This window comes from Mugil cephalus, chromosome 2 (genome assembly GCF_022458985.1).
Source record: "Mugil cephalus isolate CIBA_MC_2020 chromosome 2, CIBA_Mcephalus_1.1, whole genome shotgun sequence".
Lineage (NCBI taxonomy): Eukaryota > Metazoa > Chordata > Actinopteri > Mugiliformes > Mugilidae > Mugil > Mugil cephalus.
The window spans coordinates 9,071,039-9,089,537 of NC_061771.1; the positions used below are offsets into that span (position 1 = coordinate 9,071,039).

The 18,499-nt window shown below is 39.4% G+C and overlaps 1 protein-coding gene across 1 annotated transcript in view; it reads left to right on the forward strand.

Moving 5' to 3' along the window:
- Positions 1-18,499, forward strand: part of LOC125004439 (neuronal acetylcholine receptor subunit alpha-7-like) — a 48,655-nt gene that overhangs the window by 8,277 nt on the left and 21,879 nt on the right. Inside the window, exons 2-4 of the mRNA XM_047579031.1 lie at positions 3,059-3,198; positions 10,895-10,939; positions 14,548-14,657. Coding sequence (XP_047434987.1) covers positions 3,059-3,198; positions 10,895-10,939; positions 14,548-14,657 — 295 coding nt within the window. The remainder of the gene's footprint in view (positions 1-3,058; positions 3,199-10,894; positions 10,940-14,547; positions 14,658-18,499) is intronic.

Here is an 18,499-nt window from a genome sequence, read left to right on the forward strand (position 1 = left end):
CTGGGTTAATGCTGGAAGTAAAGGGACAGGACTCATTCATTTTACTTTCGTAGAAAGTGGCGGCTCCTTCCAAATCTCTCAGGGAGGGCGATGCTGGCAGTACTGGACAATGTTGGGTTGATGGATGAGTAAACTTATTCAGTAGGTAAATTAATGGTTTCTAACTAAACATTCTTACTTTTCATTGAACACTTGGTTTTTGCGTTTTTATCTAAGAGTTCTGCAGATTCACTTTGATTTAGATTAACGAGCGTTACCACTGGGCATCATAAGATGCAAGGAATTAAAATATTATAATTTAACCACTGCACTTAATATGCAATTAAAGTAACAACTATGGCTGTCAAAATAAACTGGTTAATAACGCGTCAATGCAAATTCCTTTTAGTGTTACACACACACAGGTTCTGTTATTATGACCATGGCCTAACCGTTGTTTGGGAAATCATGAAGTGGCTGGTGCATGAATAGGGCTGTGGAACATAGGCAGAGGCTACAGGAATGGGTAAAGCAAAAAGATATTAATAAGAGTGATAAAAGAGTGATCCCTTCCAGGTACATGTTTTTTTTTTTTTTTGGATTAATGTGCCTAAATTACACAATACCCAAAGATTACTTGAGATTAAACATCTGTTCACAGTCCTTGAGATGACAAATTACAATACTTAAGACATTAAAAATGACCCTTTCATTGACATCAGGGAAACTTGGCCAGTGTATCCAGACGGGACCGACTCACTTGTGTTCAAGAAATGCATGTTAGTGTTAGTCCTCCATTCATATTGGACTGCAGCATCTGCAGTTTGAAAGATAAAAAGACTTAATATGTTAATGAGGACCATCTGGGCAATTTGCATCTATATTAAAAATGCCCCAAATGGTTAGGTCAACAGTAATCCATGAAACACCTCACTAGGCACTGACAGCTAGCCAAGCCCAGTGAATGAATGCGGTAGAAACAAATAATTTCCTTTCTTGGAGAAGCCATCCCCCGCCACCCACTCAGGGATGGGTGAATGTTTTTGCAGTGGCACTCTGTGGGGCCCTTTACTGATCAGCTTTCTTTTCCTGGGCTCGCTTCACTCCATCGACTCACAACACTTTCACTGGCTGCCACTCACACTCATTATGCAGATTCAATGTCACGCCAAGATTGAGGGGTTCACCGCCTGACACTTGCCAGCCTCCTAACACACAAATGCACAGCGAGCTATCTTTGTTTATTTTTGCCTCATTAGCTAATTAGTCATCCACTCAGTCATCGCGAGGGCACTCGTGTCTTGGCTGTCACTCGGTAATTGCTGGAATATGTTGAGACAACATCTAATTTGGACAAGGGTCAGTGAGGAGATGCAGACTGAGACCTTTTCTGTTCTGGCTGAAATGAGACACCGAAGAATGAGGGAGTTCTGCTGGTGCATCCTCCAAAAGTGTTAAGTTTTACTTATCCTAATTTCAGTTTGAGGAAAACTGAGCCAATCCCCTTGTCTCACCCCTCTGTCGGTGGCCATCTTTTTTCCTACAATGCACCAAGACAGGAAATAGTCTCGTCTAGTACATTTTAGACATCGAGTTAAAGTGAATAAATACTGGAATTATAACAAATGTGTTTATTACATCATATGCAATAAAGTGTTTATGTTAACAAAGAAAGAAGAATTTTATACAATTTGATGACGGTAGAACAACTGAAAAAAAGGGCTTATATATTCAACAACTACATGAGAAACTGAAAATACAGTCAATGTTCAGGTCTTGTACTGTGGGACAGTATTTTGTAATCTTCCTGTCTTCCCATACAAAACATTTACAAACGTCTTTAGAAAAATTAACCTGTTTTGTGTAACAATGCCATGGTTCTGATTTAAACAAAATGTTGTGTTGTTAAGTTTAGGGAATTAGCAGGATTTTGATTAAAATGATTATATTGTTAATGCTGGTGGAACTTGGTGTTCACGTCTCCAGTGTACAATGTTTTGCTGATCCATCCATCCACCCTGACCTCCTCTCGATTTGTTTCTCTGATGAAATCACAGATCTCCTTTATTCCTGTCACAACTGATTTAGCCACAAATGGTCCTTTTACTTGACCATTGCTTTAAGCCACTTAAGATTCATGCTGCCTCTGATTACAGTTTTATTCAAACTAGTGTATGTAACCAAAATTGATGTGAACAAGTAGGTTCCCTTAAATACTGTAAGAGCTGCTTAGAACTCGTTGCCTGCACATTTATTTTAGGAAACAAAAAAAAACCTTTGAACTCTTTTTAAAAAAAACTTTGACCATTAGCTAGTTCAAGTACAACAAGTTGTAATATTCTCATGTATAAACTTAAATACACCCATGTACACAAAGTGTCCAGTACAATTAGTGCCGGTGTACAAAATTATAGATGCCGTGAGGCTCTCCTAACAGTCTCTCAGTCAGACTCCCTCTAGTCAAATTATGTTACGAGAACAGCATTGGTTAAAGAGAAACAGTGCTAGCAGCGCGGAGTCAAAAAGAAGTAATATTTACGAGTGACTGCGTTTGCTTTCGCATGAGGAGCTGCGCTGTAATGTATAAAGATGGATGCCTTGTTGTTCAGTGTAAACCTCTTGATGAGGCCTAATGAGCACAGGGGAGACTAAACGAAAGCACAGTCAACACAATTAAAGTTCACTCGGTTAATAATGCGCTCATTATACTCAGTGTATTGTGACTTAATCATGATTTCTTGGGGGATTTGTGGCTGCATGAACGTTTGAAATAATTACAATAATAACGCTGATTCGATTACAGGCATAAATATGTGTGGGAGAATGTTTCGTCAATGCTGATTAAGGTATAAACGTCAGGATTTAAATATGTCAGTTACTTCCACCATTGTTCCTATTTTGCTCTTGACACTATCACTTAAATTCTTCCATTCGTGTCCTGTAACTCTTTGCTCCTAGTACAATTATCTATAATGTTTGTATAACCCTCCCCACTCCTTCTGTCCTTAACCTTGTTCTATCGTGTCCCTGTATTTGCCCTATTACGGCTTCATTGTAATAGTCCATTCATTCTCTCCAGGTTGTCACGGGGGCATGTACCAGAGGAAGCTGTACCATGACCTAATGGTGAACTACAATCGACTGGAGAGACCAGTCCAAAATGACTCAGCACCCATCGTTGTGGATCTTGGCCTCACGTTGTTACAGATTATTGACGTGGTGAGTGTTTGTAAAGTACAGAGGATGTTACAACACAGACACAAGAAGGAAATTTGCGGACAGACATGGATTTTTTTATTTTTTATTTTTTTTTAAATGATATATTCATGTTGTAGATAGTCTATCTGATTTAGCCACAGTGACTGAGGTGCACGCTAATGCACATATACCTTCTGGTTGTTAACTTCACGTCTCTCTGAACTTAAAACTTCACCACTGGCAGCACCCAACCAAGTGAAAACTCTTTGTATCTCTCCTCTGTCCTTTAACACAGTGCTTCAGGCCCTCAGCGCCTACTTTCATTCAACAAGAAAATTCACTCTCACTCTTATTTTTGTTCTCTGCTCGTCCACACTCCTCCCCATTTATTTCCACTCTAATCACAACCCTTTTAATAGTGTCTTTTGAGAAAATAGTTAAACCTTTTGGGAAACACACATTTGATCTGAGAAGATGCAGCCAGTGGATGGACAGTTATGCCTGATCATGAGTTTGTTTTAATGGAAAAACAGAAAAATAAATATAGCAAATATAAAATAACCTTCGCCTTGTTCAAAACAAAATAATTTTAGAGGTGGTGAGATTCACCACAGCATCATCACCACTGGCAGGAGAAGTAAACAATGTTGACCATCTTGTGACAATGCATTATTCTGCTGAGAAACTTGGTTGGAAGTTACTTGACATGTACCACCCACCAGCCTGATCTAGAGGCCCCTCCCCACAACCCATAGGATCCAAAAGGATCCCACTAACAACATGCTGTTGCCAGTGGACACCCTCCAAAGGCCCACATCCATTCTCTGATGAGTTGTAACTGTTTTGGAGGCACGAGGGAGACCTACTCAATATTAGGAAGGTGGTCATAATGTTATGCCTGATCAGTGCTCATAAGACAAGTCAGAGATCTGACTTAGTGCTAATTTGGTGCAAAATGATGCAAAGATTTGCAGTTTTTTAACTTATCATCATATGTAAGCTTATAAGAAAAACTCCATCTTGCAGAAAGTGATGAAATCTTCTTCTATCATTTTAAATGGCACGTTCAGGTCCAGACTGAGCCGGTTCAGACTGACAGACCACACCAAGAGCTGGAGCCAAAACTAACGTCAACATACAGCCATAGTCTGTCTGAACAATTAGACTCTGAACAATACACCTGGGATGTCTCTATATTTGACCTGTATGTAATGAAACAATGTTATTCCTTTATACAGTCTCTAAAGCCAATCATTAACCCATATTTCTTTGTATACCATTTGAAGGAGTTGAGAAAAGCATAATTCAAAGCCTAATTTTTATCTCTATATTTGCTCTACATTTTATCACCCACATACACAAACATACAGCAGACCCACTTAGCTAAATGTGGCTACAATCATCTCCTTCACTGTCATCCTTCAGTGTCTTTCAAGCCAAACATTCATCCGTAAAATTGACACCTCAGTGGTTTGGGTAGGTTTCCTGTCACATCTTCTGTTTTGTTCCTTCAGAGTTCACCATGCGCTTCATTATGCGCTTCCTCCTGTTCCTCATCTCATGCACCTACACTCGCACAAAACCTCTTTCCTGTTAGCCCCACCACACAGCCGGGGCACTCAACCAAAAAAACCAAGCTGACACCCCGTCACATCCCTGAGCCGGCCCTGTCACAAGACATGCACGTCTCCTTGTGATGAGCTACATGGTGGTGAGACCCATACGCTGAACTATAATGTAGCATTCTCTATTATTGATTTCGAGCCCCCCACAGCACATACAGCATGAAACAACATTTTAATGTATGCTTTCAGCTTGCGAACGTCAGGCTGAAGACAGAGTTGAGAGGCGAGGCGATCTCTGTTGAGAACATATGGCGCTTTTGAAACACAATGTCAAGATCTGGCACTTTTTCGAAGACAATTTAATATTAATATTATTAATTTCCCCATCAAAGTTAAAAACAAATTGTCAGTTTCAAATTACTGACTTTAGTTTGCTTCCGTAGTCTAGTCTAAACGCCCAAGCCATAAATCTTTAAAGACCGAAAGCCAAACACGTTGTAAATGAGTTGCCGATATGTGTTAAGTGTGATTTATACTGTTTAAAAGTGCTACTGTATAAGGTTTTGTTGTTAACTGTGCTGTTTGCTGATCCACTCCATAATGGATAAGCTGGCCAAACTAGATGAATTAATGCTTACTGGGCAGTAGTAAATAATGCAACGCTGGCTGTGAGTGTGTCTATGTTATGTGGCTTTTGACTTGGTCCATCTGCTGTTGGGCACGTGTCTAGGAGTGTGGGGTTAACACCATGAATAATGACAGATACTGAAGACGAACAGATGAACTCAGGGCTGGTCACCATCCAGTAGGAAGATCCACCGACTACTGCCAATACGAATAAGATACCAATACGAGTTCGTGTAGAAAAGTGCCTATATTCATTCATTCATTCATTTTTTTTTTTAATTGAAGTTCTGTCTTTCTTTATTTAACAACTTAAGGGAGTCGACTGATTTCTGATTAAGATTTTATGTACACAATGTACAATATAATAGGGTGGTAAAATACAGTGTGATCTGTCGAAGCTACTGGCAGCATCGGCCTGATTACGTGAACGGTCAGATTGTCAGTGTACAAGAGGAAAAAGGCAAGGGACGAAACTAAACTAAAGGATGAACTGCAAAAGGACCTCTGATTATCTTTCCACAGATCTTCACAAAATATTTTGTTTTTATATATATTTTTTTAATTCACCCCCATAATTTTCCGGCACGGCCACCCTACTGTTGCACATGTTTGAAATAAAAAATGAATATTTAGACCTGTGTATCATTTGAATAGCTTAATATTGAATGCAAAATGTTAATATGGCCGAGTTAAATATAGATCACATATAATGGGGTTGCTACTTAATCTCTCTAATCAGTTTGAGGGTCCTTGGCCTGAAAGACGATGAAGACCCCTGTTCTACAACAAACAGGTGATAGTGAATACTAAACATCTCAGTCAGTGCGTTTACATGCAGAGCTTAATCGAGCTATGCTCGAAATTCGACTTTCTGACTACAGTCCGTGTCCCAGTTTACATGCAACACAGAAAATCGAATAACTGTTCTCCTCTTCCACAGTAGGTGGCGTTACGTGTCTTTTCAGTGGATTAATACCACATTAATACAGCCTGCTTTCCGATTGACCTATTACGTCATATAATAAACAAGTCTTTTTTTTGTGCTATCCCTCAGACGGTTCTTCTACTGGCTCTGTTTACATTCTTCTTCTTCTTGGATATTTTTGTTCCGGGGTCAGTACAGCAGTTGTGGTGCATGCACACACGCATTATCCTGTTAGTTGTCCAATTCAGCGTATACATGCTGGAGAAAACCAAATTCCAGCCACATTATCTGGATGTCTTAATTGGATAAGGAAAACTCTTAGGTTAAGTTCTCCAGTTATAGTCTGATTAAGGCAATAATTCATATATTTTAGGTGCATGTAAACATACTGAGTGACTGACTGGTGTCAGTCAATAACAAATGCAACTCTGCAGCAACCAGAGGACAAATATGAGGAGTACGACTATGTTGCTGTTACTCTTTTGATCATTGCTGCATAAAGCTCAACGATTGACCTAGATGATCTTTGAAGCTTAACTAGTTCTCAACAGGCTTCCACGCTCAGCCTGTCACAGTTTGCTAGCAAACCTTAGCTTTTTCAGGTTACTCCACTGAATGACAAATACAGACTGCAACCCGTTGGTATGGCGTTATTTAGTTTCACGCTGATGGAGAACGTATGTGTCAGCTGGCCGTCGGCGATAGTCTTTGTGGTGTGTTAAAGTGCTACTTTTTGGTCCAGACATAGGCAACGTGAGGCGTGTGTGTGACAGCCGGCCTTCATTTCTTATAGTTCTTTGATGTTAATTTGATGTGTCCACTTCACACAAAAAAATGGGCCATTCTTGGGGCTGGATTCTATCCACAAAGTCAACGTAGAGTGATGCTTCTCACTGTTCTCTAACCCAGGCTGTCGACGCGCTGTAACTCTGTTGTAAGCAACAGAAACTCGTGCCTGTTGAACCATAAAATCAAACAAGGTGAACAAGGGGGCATCTTGTTCATCCTTCATATCACTACTTCTGGATAGAGATCTGTTATTCAGGGAACTGTATAACTGAAAATCTACCCAGAAAGCAGGTACATGAAACAGACTGGAGGATTCTAAGATATGCTTTCTGATTTGAGGATTTCTTTTCTTCATCGTTTGTGGATTCTGATCCTATGATCTGGATTGAAAGACAAAAAAAAAAAAAAAAAATAGTAAATGTAGGAACAGATCTCATTGTTCCCTGAGGGGGATAAAACGATGTGAATAAGATGGATGACAAGTCACTTTGTGAACAATGTGCAAGAAGATTTACAGTAAAAGATTAATCCACATATATGTGAAAACATGTTGAGGAGATTTCATTGAATGCAAGTGCCCATCAAACCCTTCCAGTCTGTCTAAAACCCTTCACATCAGATTTATGAGGGGATTAGAGTGTTTATAGCGGGTTTGACAGGGCTGATAATGCTCGCTGCCGCTGAGCGTGATGCCACAAAACACCAGGAGAGAGAGGTCAGGCATAAAAGACAATGAAAACACGGCCACCTCGAAGCAAAGCCAAATCTCTACAATTGTGCACAGGAGAGCACAACCAGGGGAACGGAAAAATGTTGCTTTGGGGAGCACACAATAGGAGGCTGTGCAGAGGACGGGAGTCTGTTTTAAAGAGGTGCTGATCAGAAAGGACAGGTGGAGATAAGATTGGAGCGTGGCTGCAGTTAGGGAGGCGGTGAGGAGGCGTGAGGGAGGAGTGAGGGGGGAGTGAGGGGGGAGCGAGGGGGAGGCAACTGTGTGACAATCGATTGCAATTCCGGCTATTCATACAGTTCATGGTGTTATACTTACACAACAAACACAGTTTTTTTTTTCAATGTATGTAGACAATACATATATATATTATTATTATATATATATATATATATATATATATATATATGACACAAATATATGCACATTTTTAAAAATGGTTTCAGTTTTATCTGGAGCTGCCGTTAGTCCTTAAACTCAAAATTAAAGGTACCCTGCGGAGATTGTGACCAGTGACGCACTACTGAACAATGTTTTTACAGAGCTGCTTCCGTTTTGTTTTGCACACGCAAGCATTCAGGGCAGTTCACATACAGTATATCCAGTAGCCAGTTTCATGTCATTCCACTGCCTGCAACTGAATATTACGGCACCAAAGGCAACAAAGAAGCCTTCTGGCAATCAAACACTGAATTCAAAGAATTCAGTTTGCAATGTTGTTTACAATGCAAGAGCGCCACAAGTGAGGAAAAGCATGCAGCAGATTTGTTAGCCCTTGAGCATACGTGAAATACAGTGAGCACTGAATAACAGTGGATGTAAACAAAACTTTGTTTACATGAAAAAAACACACCCACAGAAAGGCTGGCGCAGAGTTTGCATGTTCGCACCGTGTCTGTGTGGGTTCCTCTGGGTTCTTCTGCCCTCATTCCAAAGACATTGTTAACAGTTAGTGATTCTACATAAATAGGTTGTTTGTCTTTCTGTGTTAGATGTGTTATAGACCTGTCCTACATGTGCTCTGTCTCTCCCCTAGTATCAGCTGGTCTGGAGATGTCCTCCAAACCCCTCGCAAACCTCTAAAGATAATCATAGATAATGGATGGGTAGATGGAATGAACGAACAACCTTGTGTTCTATGGATATTTGCAAGTTTTATATGAAGTCTATGGAGAGAAAGAGTGAAATGAAAATCTGTCATTTCCTTACATCACCTCCTGAATAGAAACTGCAAATTAGAGAGTAAATAACAAAGCAGAGTCAGTGACACTGACATTGAACCTGTTCTACTAAGTGTGATGCAACAGAAATGAATCCTCAAAAAGAAGAAAAACAAAAATCCATTCCACTCAGTAGCAGTACTAAGCAGGTCCTTCCCTCTGTGACCTTAGAAAAATGATGCTGGCCTCATTTTTAGTGCAGATGGAATGAGTAAGGGCTGAAGTAAGATGAAATATTTAATAAAAAAATAAACATTCCACATTTCCAATGTTCTTGTGTGCGCAACAATGGGTTTGCAAGCATGTGGGTACATCTGTCCATCCAATTTACATCAGTGAAGGTGCACTAAAAATACTACACACTTGAATATACCAGCGGTTCAACAGAGTCACAAAGTATGCCCTAAGAAGAAATCGTGGTGAATTAATCCCTGCATGAATTCACCAAAATCTCAGCTTTATAATGTTCATTATAATGTGGAGGTTGGTTTTATGACAGGAGCGTATCAGACTGGATTACACGTGGCTAAGCATACCTGATAATCTGGTTGAATTAATGAGCACCAATCATGCTCTGTCCAAATTACAAATTAATGGGAGTGATATGAGATCTGAATTATATACGTATTATAACAGCTTAAGAAGGTTTATACACTACAATCTAATTTAATGTCATGCAACCCTAATCTGGGATCGCTGTTTTTTTTTTTTTTCATCTTTCTCCTAGTGTGACACAGAAGTTTTTCAAGAGCACTGGGAAAAACTAGTTTAACAACCAATCAAAGAAATGGTTGCAGCAAACACATCTGGTTTCAACGTACATATGGACGTCTGACTTTTGTCTATGACACGTCTGAACGTAGCCTATACGGTCAGTAAGAGACAGTTTCACTATGTTAATCTCCTGAACTTCCCCAGAGAGAAACACTGAGGATGAAACAATAAGTGTGATAAGAAATGAAACAACTCAGGAGATTAGGTCTCAGAAAAGGAGAGAGTTAAAGTGAGATAATTAATTTCATAAGTTTTCACTGCAATGTGAAAGGAAAAGTTTTCAAAGGGCTTGACTGGGTATATTATTTCAGCTTCAGTCGTGGCTAGAAGATGTGATTGGTCACTACAGTGACTGTATGAAAGTAAAAAAGGGCTAGGGTTAGATAATGCTGCAATCCACAAGTGGTTTGCACAATTCATCAAATGAAAGCCAGTGATAAAACGACAAGCACTCAGTGTGCCAGAGTGTAACACGAGGAGTATAACTTGTCCCTGTCATGTAGGATTCAGCCAGACAGGCCAGAGGAGTCAATTTCCACCTTAGATTTTTTTGCTTGTGTTTCGAGTGCTGCTACTTCTGACCTCCACTCATGACTGCTCTCACGTCCCACCATCTCCTCTTTTAATCTCCACCTGACATTGAGCTGACCTCAGAGAGTCCCACAGTATTTCTGTCTTCATGACACCGATATATTTTTTCTGTGAATTCATCTCCTCACGGAAGGTTCCACATCCTTTCTGTATACGCTGCCTACGAACATTACTGTTTGCCCTATTAATTTTTCATTTCTTTGTTATTTATGGCGTCACTATATTGGTGGAATGAGTCTTTGGTTGCATTACGTTACAAGAATCTTGTAAAAGAGAAAAATCTGGAGTGCGTTATCGTCATTCAGTGAGCACACCAGCTCTGACTCATCTAAGCCGCAGTTTCACTTCATTGCCGATCTGTCTCATAATCTCGCCTCATGTTTACTAGACATCCAGAATTTTTTTATTTTCGTCATATCTCTTGTGCTGCAGATATTTTGGGTCAACATCCACATGTACTCGCATGCTGATTATTCTCCTCTGTCTTCTCCTCCAGGATGAAAAGAACCAAGTGTTGATCACAAATGCCTGGCTGCAGATGGTATGTTCCCCCTCCAACACATTTTTTTTAATCACTGTGTGATAATTGGCATTAAGGATATTTTTCCAGCATTATTTTGTTCTGTGGTTCTCTATTGGAAAACAGTGTGTATATGTGAGTTCTTTGAAGACATAGAGACAGATATGACATGAAGTTACAAACAGTAACCTTTCAATATGGACAGAAACTGTTTATCTGACTACACAACAAATACAATTAAACAAAAAAATAAATACCGTGGACTTCATGTGACAATATGAAATACAACTGTGAAGTTGATGTCAGGCAGTGTCACATGACTTGAATGATAATTGTGTTATTTTTTGCAAAGTAAATAAATAAAGCGAATAATATGGGTTAAAGGGTTTAGTAGCATGGTATAATATGTGTGTGTACTGTCAACATATTTTAGGAATCACATCTCAAACATACAATAGGTTACTCTCTTTATGTCTTCTAAGCTTACACACATCACGTCTGCTTTACTGCGTAGTGATGTCTTGAGTTAGATTGATCTCAAGTGTTATACCTGTCAAGGTGGCTTTCTATTTGGAGAGGCAGTATACGACGTTACAATGCGATGCTAAAAATTCAATCTAGCCAATAACAATTCCACTGAATGAAATGGTAACTGTCTTGGACATTTTATTTTTCTGTTGCAGCATACTAAGCATTTAATGTTAGTTTTATGACTTGCCTGATCTAAAAGTACTTCCCACTATGATGTCTACTGCAGATTGGTAATAACAAAAAACTGCTGAGAAAAGGGTCTTCATAGAGGCACCTAGTGGATATACCCGTGATACTGTTCTAAAAGACTGTGACTAAAACCTAATGCCTGCAACAACGTTTAGATCCTCACCAGCTGATGAGCAGTAAACGCTTAAATGAGCAAACAACGTTGTTCCTGTGCTACGGTCTGGTAATAGTTAGTCCTAGAGATGTTTGTATGCTTTGGAAAAATGTGAGATCTGATGCTTACATGCTGAGGTTAATGCTTCCGGCAGTTGGAGTTGGAGTCTACACTTTCCCCAAATCCAGTGGAAGACATAAGAAGTTGTGTTCACTGGCCACCTTTCAGATAAACACTCTAAATTCGGCCTTGATGTAATTTAAATAGGTAAGGTATGACATAATTCATGCAGTTAACCAAAGCTTGTCAGACTTAACATGCCTGGTTGTGGTTACTGTTACTGTACAGTCAGGTGTCAGATTCAAATTAAATCCCTGTACTGTATCATAAAGCCATCTAAGCATGTAGGAAGTGGGCTTGTTAGCTTCCTAACTCATTGTGGATAGTTGGAAATAGGTTAATGGTACAGGAAATATGCATTACAATGCTCAGTAGCTTGAGGATAATGTTACATTAGGCCAGCCAGGTAGGTACAAGAGCCTCATTATCACAGCAGCCCCACTCAGGAGAGCCTATTAGGGATGTCACGACAGTCAGGTTGAGTTGTCTGTAGACTGGCTTACAAGTTATGAATGAATCAATTATTCAGGAAGCCGCCTCTTTAATACTGGCATCTACTTTAGTGCAATGACTTAAGGGGGCTTTGCAGATGCAGCAGTTTTTGAAGGAACCATAAGAAGCACATTAACCTGCTCCTAGACAGTCAGCAAGAGTGGCAGACGGAGAAGAGGCAGGTTCAGAGGAGGATTTTAGGATTACAGGTTTATCACACAATGAATGTCCCATATCAGAATGGATGAGATTTTATGTGGGTGTTAACTGTGAAAATTGCATTGGGCTTAGTTTTTTTTTTTTGTTGTTGTTGCTGTTGTTTTTAAATTGTGTCCTTGACTCTCGCCACCTGTTACTGCTGATGGAAGAGTGTTTGTAAAAGGGTCATTTTTTTCCTCCACTACCTAAAAAACTGTATCAGGTACATAAAACGCCTATCTATATCCATCAGGAAAAAAAAATGTAGATAAATGGAACTATGATTGGAGTAATAATAGTCATCCAGTCAATATCTTTATTGGAACTTGAGCAACAGAAAGTGTCTTGATGGAAATTGAAAAACCAAGGTTTATACCAAGCTGGGTTAGTGTGACAAAAAGTTATATTCAAATTTTTTATTTTTTTGTCATTTATGTGTCCATTGACCTACAATTTTCATATGTTTGTTATGTTATAATGTATCTGTTTTTATGTGTCACATCGCATGAACGTGCTGGTTCTTGGGACTAGTAAAACGATATACAACAGCTATGAAAAACTAAAATCAATCAATGTTAAACCATTTTTAACTGTCACTATTGTTAGAGGTGTGATACTTATACAGTACCTCAGATTTGCAGCATACGCTTGCATTCAGACAGTCAATATTACACTCATGTAATGACGACCTCATTGTCTCAAATTAGTGCAGCTTTCCTTAATATCTAACCTAGTCTCACACAGCTACCCTAGTGTCCTTCTCATCTGTTCCTACCACACTACAAAGTTACTCAGCTGTGATTAGTTCTATTGGCCGTTGGTTGTGTTTTCTCATCCAACAAACATGAAAAGAAGCACCAAACCACCAAGGCCCACAGACGACAAGTGCAGCGATTAAGTCATTAGTTGCATGAGCGGAGACATATGTCAGCATGCTGACTTTGGATGGATGGTATCACTTTGAAGAGAGCATGATTTGGGAATTTTTGAAAAATCACTTAAATGGACAGAGGCCCCCTTTGCATGGTCAGATAGCTTGCACATAGCATTCACATACATAAAGATTCCCATGGGTAGATCCATCCAAATGAAGAGGGAAAAAAACACTGTCCGTGAATATAGGCACAAACAGATGAGTCCAGTTTACTGAGGTCACATTAGCAATTGGGCTGTGGTAGCTCCATAGGGAATGTGCCCTATGGCTTCAACATCTGAGCGCCTATATTTATACAGGATACGCATCTTTTCTATGCTTACACACGCATAGAAGGATGCGACAGTGACACAAGTGTACAGTGCACCAATATTTATATCACCGCAGATTACGCATCTTCATGCCACATATGAGAAGTAATGAAAGGAGGCACAGAGGCAGCACACACAGCGTTTGTACTTTTAAAGGCTTTGAAGCTGGGATCAGTTAGCCCCTTGCTGAATACGGGCTCAGGCTCAAATGGGAGTGCAGAGGTCAGTGCCAACAACTGCTGGCCACTTGGCTTGGTTTTAGTGCCAAGCTCCATTATCAGAGTTAGAGACAAAGTCAAAGAGCCAACAGTGGTATTAGGCGGTGTGAACAGAAAATGTTTGACTTACGATGATCTAAATTTGATCATAAATGTAAAAACAAAAGAAAAAATAAAATTTAATTTGCTTTCCTTGCCAGTGTGTATTACGAAAAAAAAAAAAAAGGAAACTAACAGATGTGATGACGCACAGATGATGCAGAATGTTTGTCATTGCGCCGCCACTCTTTAAGATATGAACACTCTTTGATGTCAGAGCTGTGAAGGTTGTTAAGCCTCTGGCCTTGCCAAATAAGATATGAGCAACAAATTGACTTGGTTCGACAGGATATTAGAAACAGAGCACAGCAGACAACACTTGTCCTTATTTTCATGTCATCATATTCTCACTCTTTTTGACTTCTCTCTATCATTTGTTTCAGTACTGGACAGACATTTACCTCTCGTGGAATCCAGAGAACTACCCCGGGGTTCAGAACCTCCGCTTCCCTTCTAACCTCATATGGGTCCCAGATGTCCTCCTCTACAACAGGTCTGTTATACCACAACTTTCAGTTCTGCTCTTCTCGCTTCTCCATCCCCCCTCCACATTTCATTAATTAAAAGTACTTGAACATCTACACCTGGTAATAGGTTAGTGCACATATGAAACATCCTACCCAGAGACAGAAGCTACAAACCTGAATAGGCAGTCCATTTTTCACTGGCATCACTTAAATATCTGCTCAAATATCCAAAAACTAAAATAGAAATACAAAAATCCTACAAGCCATTACACTGAATATTTTATGACATTTTTATAATGTGACATCAAAACATTAGACTGCACTACACACACAGAGAGAATTTTACTACATTGCACTGACAGTGATTCATGATTTCATCAGTTTGCATTTCAAATGCTCTATACAGTGTATTAGTCATGTGAACTAGAGTGGTTATTTAATACAGTGCATTGACTTTAAACTATGCATAAAGAAAGGCAGACAAAATATTAAGACCCATGGTCATTACATCAGCAGCTACGGGCCACTAAAATGATCAGTATAGTGGTTTATCTGTCACCTCTCTTGGCTTTTACTTTCCATTGTGTGCATTCCCTCTGGCTTTTATCTGCTTTATTCAGCTCTCCAAAGGCTCTATTTACACCAATTTGTTTTCTGTTTTACAAGGACAGATACTCCAGCTTCCCATGCCTTAGTTTCACAGTTCATCCAATAACTATTCCCCAGATAAAATTCTACTCTGGCTTACAGCCTCATTTAATGAGATGATTGAGTCAGTTCCCTCTGGGAGGACATCAACCATAACTCCCCGAGGGCTGTGCATCTGTTGTCTGTAATGGGCAGAGGTACTACTGGAAACACTGAACCAAGCGTCATCAAATAGAAGAGTGGGGACTTTGATAATAAGAAAATGGAACAATCAGTCTTTTAAACAGCTCGATGGTTTCTTTGAATCAGAGACCAGTCTCAGAAACCTTCTTTCTTATTCAACCTATGTGAATGGAGATGAGTTTAGTCTCCTGCTTGGCTCGATGAAAGTGATATGAAGAAATTATGTTGCTAGGTGTTGAAACTGATTTGGTCTGAATGTCTTCTGGACCTGCACAGATTTAAGGTCCTCTCCAAAAGTACCAGCAAGGAGCTGGATCATTTACCAGAGTCCTTGGCTTTTCAGCATTTTCTGTGGCACTAATTTTGTCCTCCACCACAAGCTGCTTTTAGGATTTATAGTCAGCTGCTACACAGTAAACAAATAAATCCCAGAACTTTTACCCTTTTACTAAACAGCTGTGACATTGAACTCACTGCAGCGATGCCCAGTGTGCCTCTGTGTGGTACATGCATTGGAAACACATGATTTTTTTTGTCACTTTGCTTTGCTAAAATATAATAATAAAAAAAAAAAATACTATAAGAAGAGACCAAATGGGATTTGGTCTTCGCCAGGGACATTTTTCTGCTATTTATTTAGTTTTTGGCTTGCAACTTCAAGATTCATTTACACAGTTGATAAAATGCAGCCAGGCAGAAATCAATCTGGTTGTGTGCAGCCTGTTACCAGCTTTTCGAAATGGCAAGTATCCTTTCACACAACCCAAACAACAAACAGAGTGATGGACGTGAGCTTTTAATCTCTAACATGTATGGGAATACCACTCGAGGAAAAACCAAACTGATATTTGTCTGGTTATCAGTTAATGTATTTTTTTTTTTTTTTATTACTGTGTTGTTGGTTGTAAAAGCACAGGGTGGGTTAGGAAAAAGGATTTTTGACCATTATTTAAGTGCCAAGCCCGGACTGGGCATTCAGCAGGGGACTGACCAGTTTTTAATGTATCATTCATGCTGCCACTGAATCGCACACTCTTTGTTTCATTTAGACACTCAGACTTTTGTGCTTTTATTGGATGAAAGACCACACGATAGAAGGCAGAGATGGATTTGACTGATGAAAGAGGAGAAGCATGAGGTTTGGGTATCTAACAAGAATAATGCAGAACATTAAGCATCGTACGGTGGGAATCACCTAACACTAACGATAGTGACAGTACAGTCCTGACACAGACCCAGGTGGAACCGACATTTTCAAGCACATAGTTATGAGTAAAATAATTTATTCCCAGTCTTTATTATGCAAGGCAGCAAGGGAGAGAAGAGATTAAAATATAGAAAATATCTCTGCACACAAGTGGATAATCCTACAACCAATCTGAGCCATTTTGCTTTAAGCAAATTCAACCCAATATGGCTCATTCACATCACACTGGCAGAATGGTTTTAAGTTGGCGTTGTCACTGAGAGAACAAAGAGAGTTCTTTCTATTTGTCTGCATTTGTGATGTGGAAAGCACGATTGTTGTTTATGCCTCTGCAACAAACACAAGTTGAAGGAATTTTGTCTTCTTGGAGTCCCTGAGTAGCTTTCAGAGGAGGATTCTTTCTGGGTACTTTGTATGTTGTTTGATCCTAAGGCAGCTCGTACTAACAGCACCGTAGGACAAGGATCAGTGAATGACTTTGATGTTGTTTGCAGTCGATATTGAACTTAAATGCATCCGCAATACTAAGTGCAGGGAAAGTCTGTTCCTTGAACACATAGCATTTCTTCATGTTAGTCAAAACTAGACATTCATTGCTGTAAAGCTACTGTGTGTGCTTTCTTTGTGCCCATATCAACAAAACCCACATCCCTGTCTGCTTTGCTTTTTACGTGAATAATATAATTCCTCATTTATGGGGACCTATGGAAGCTGAAATACAAAGGGTTTGAGTTTTCTCCTTTTATGTTTCAATTTTAAATAATGTAAACCATATATCACTTAAGCTGATTCCTTTCAGACACACATGTAAGTGATGCTGTGTGTATGAACACCTACTGTAACAATGCGTTCAGGAATGAAATGCCAGTGTGCATTACGCCATGAGGAGTCTATGAATATGGAAGCGGGGTTTTATATTCTGTAATTGCCATAAATTGCCCACAATTTCTCTAAGGGCTTTCATACAATAACGCATTCAATTTGAAGACCAATTTGTACGTGGGTATAGAAGAATGTTTCAATTCTCTCTCCCATTTTCTTTTTGTCTTCCTATTTGCTGCTGCAAGATTACCCATTTGGAAACGTTTACTAATATGGAAATAAATGGCACGCTATTTTTTCTCCCCCAAACGTGTTTTTCATTCAAAGGCTCACGTCACAAGACAAAAGGTTAAATGGATGAATGGTCTCATTATGAGGCCGCAGGTTATTTTGCCATTCAAAGCCTTTATTGTGGCCTTAGCTTGGCACATGGCGTATTACCTTTGATAAACAGTTTTTCTCATCTGGTTGTAGTGTGATTAAACTGGCATAAATTTTACTGTTTCACATTGCATTGTCTTGATTTAAAAATATCACTCTCTTTTTAATTTTTTCTTTTTCTAAAAAGGATAATACTTTCCATTTTCAATGTACATGTTAAGTCAGTGTTTCCAAAATATTACATGGCTAAATGCTAATAAATTTCATTTATTTTCAACAGTGCATGAGTGCACTGTCTGTTTCCAAGTGTTCTCACAGGGTCTTTGTTTTTCCAACCTTGCTAAATGAAAAGCGTGATTAGATTTACATTATTGATGTCGCCTGTATAAATCTGCATCAGGTAAAGCCTTGTTTTCTTTCCTGGCTCCCTGACTGAGTGTCAGGCCGGGACTCGAAGCAGAACTCAGGACTCAGTATGCAGAGATGACAAAGGGGCTTTAATTGGAATGTTCAGAGATCCCTCACAGAGGGACAAACAAATGGTCACAAAAATTCCTGGACGTAATTCTAATCAGTGAAAACCAAAACTCTCCAAAAGGAGGAAATACAAATAGAAGAAACAAATCA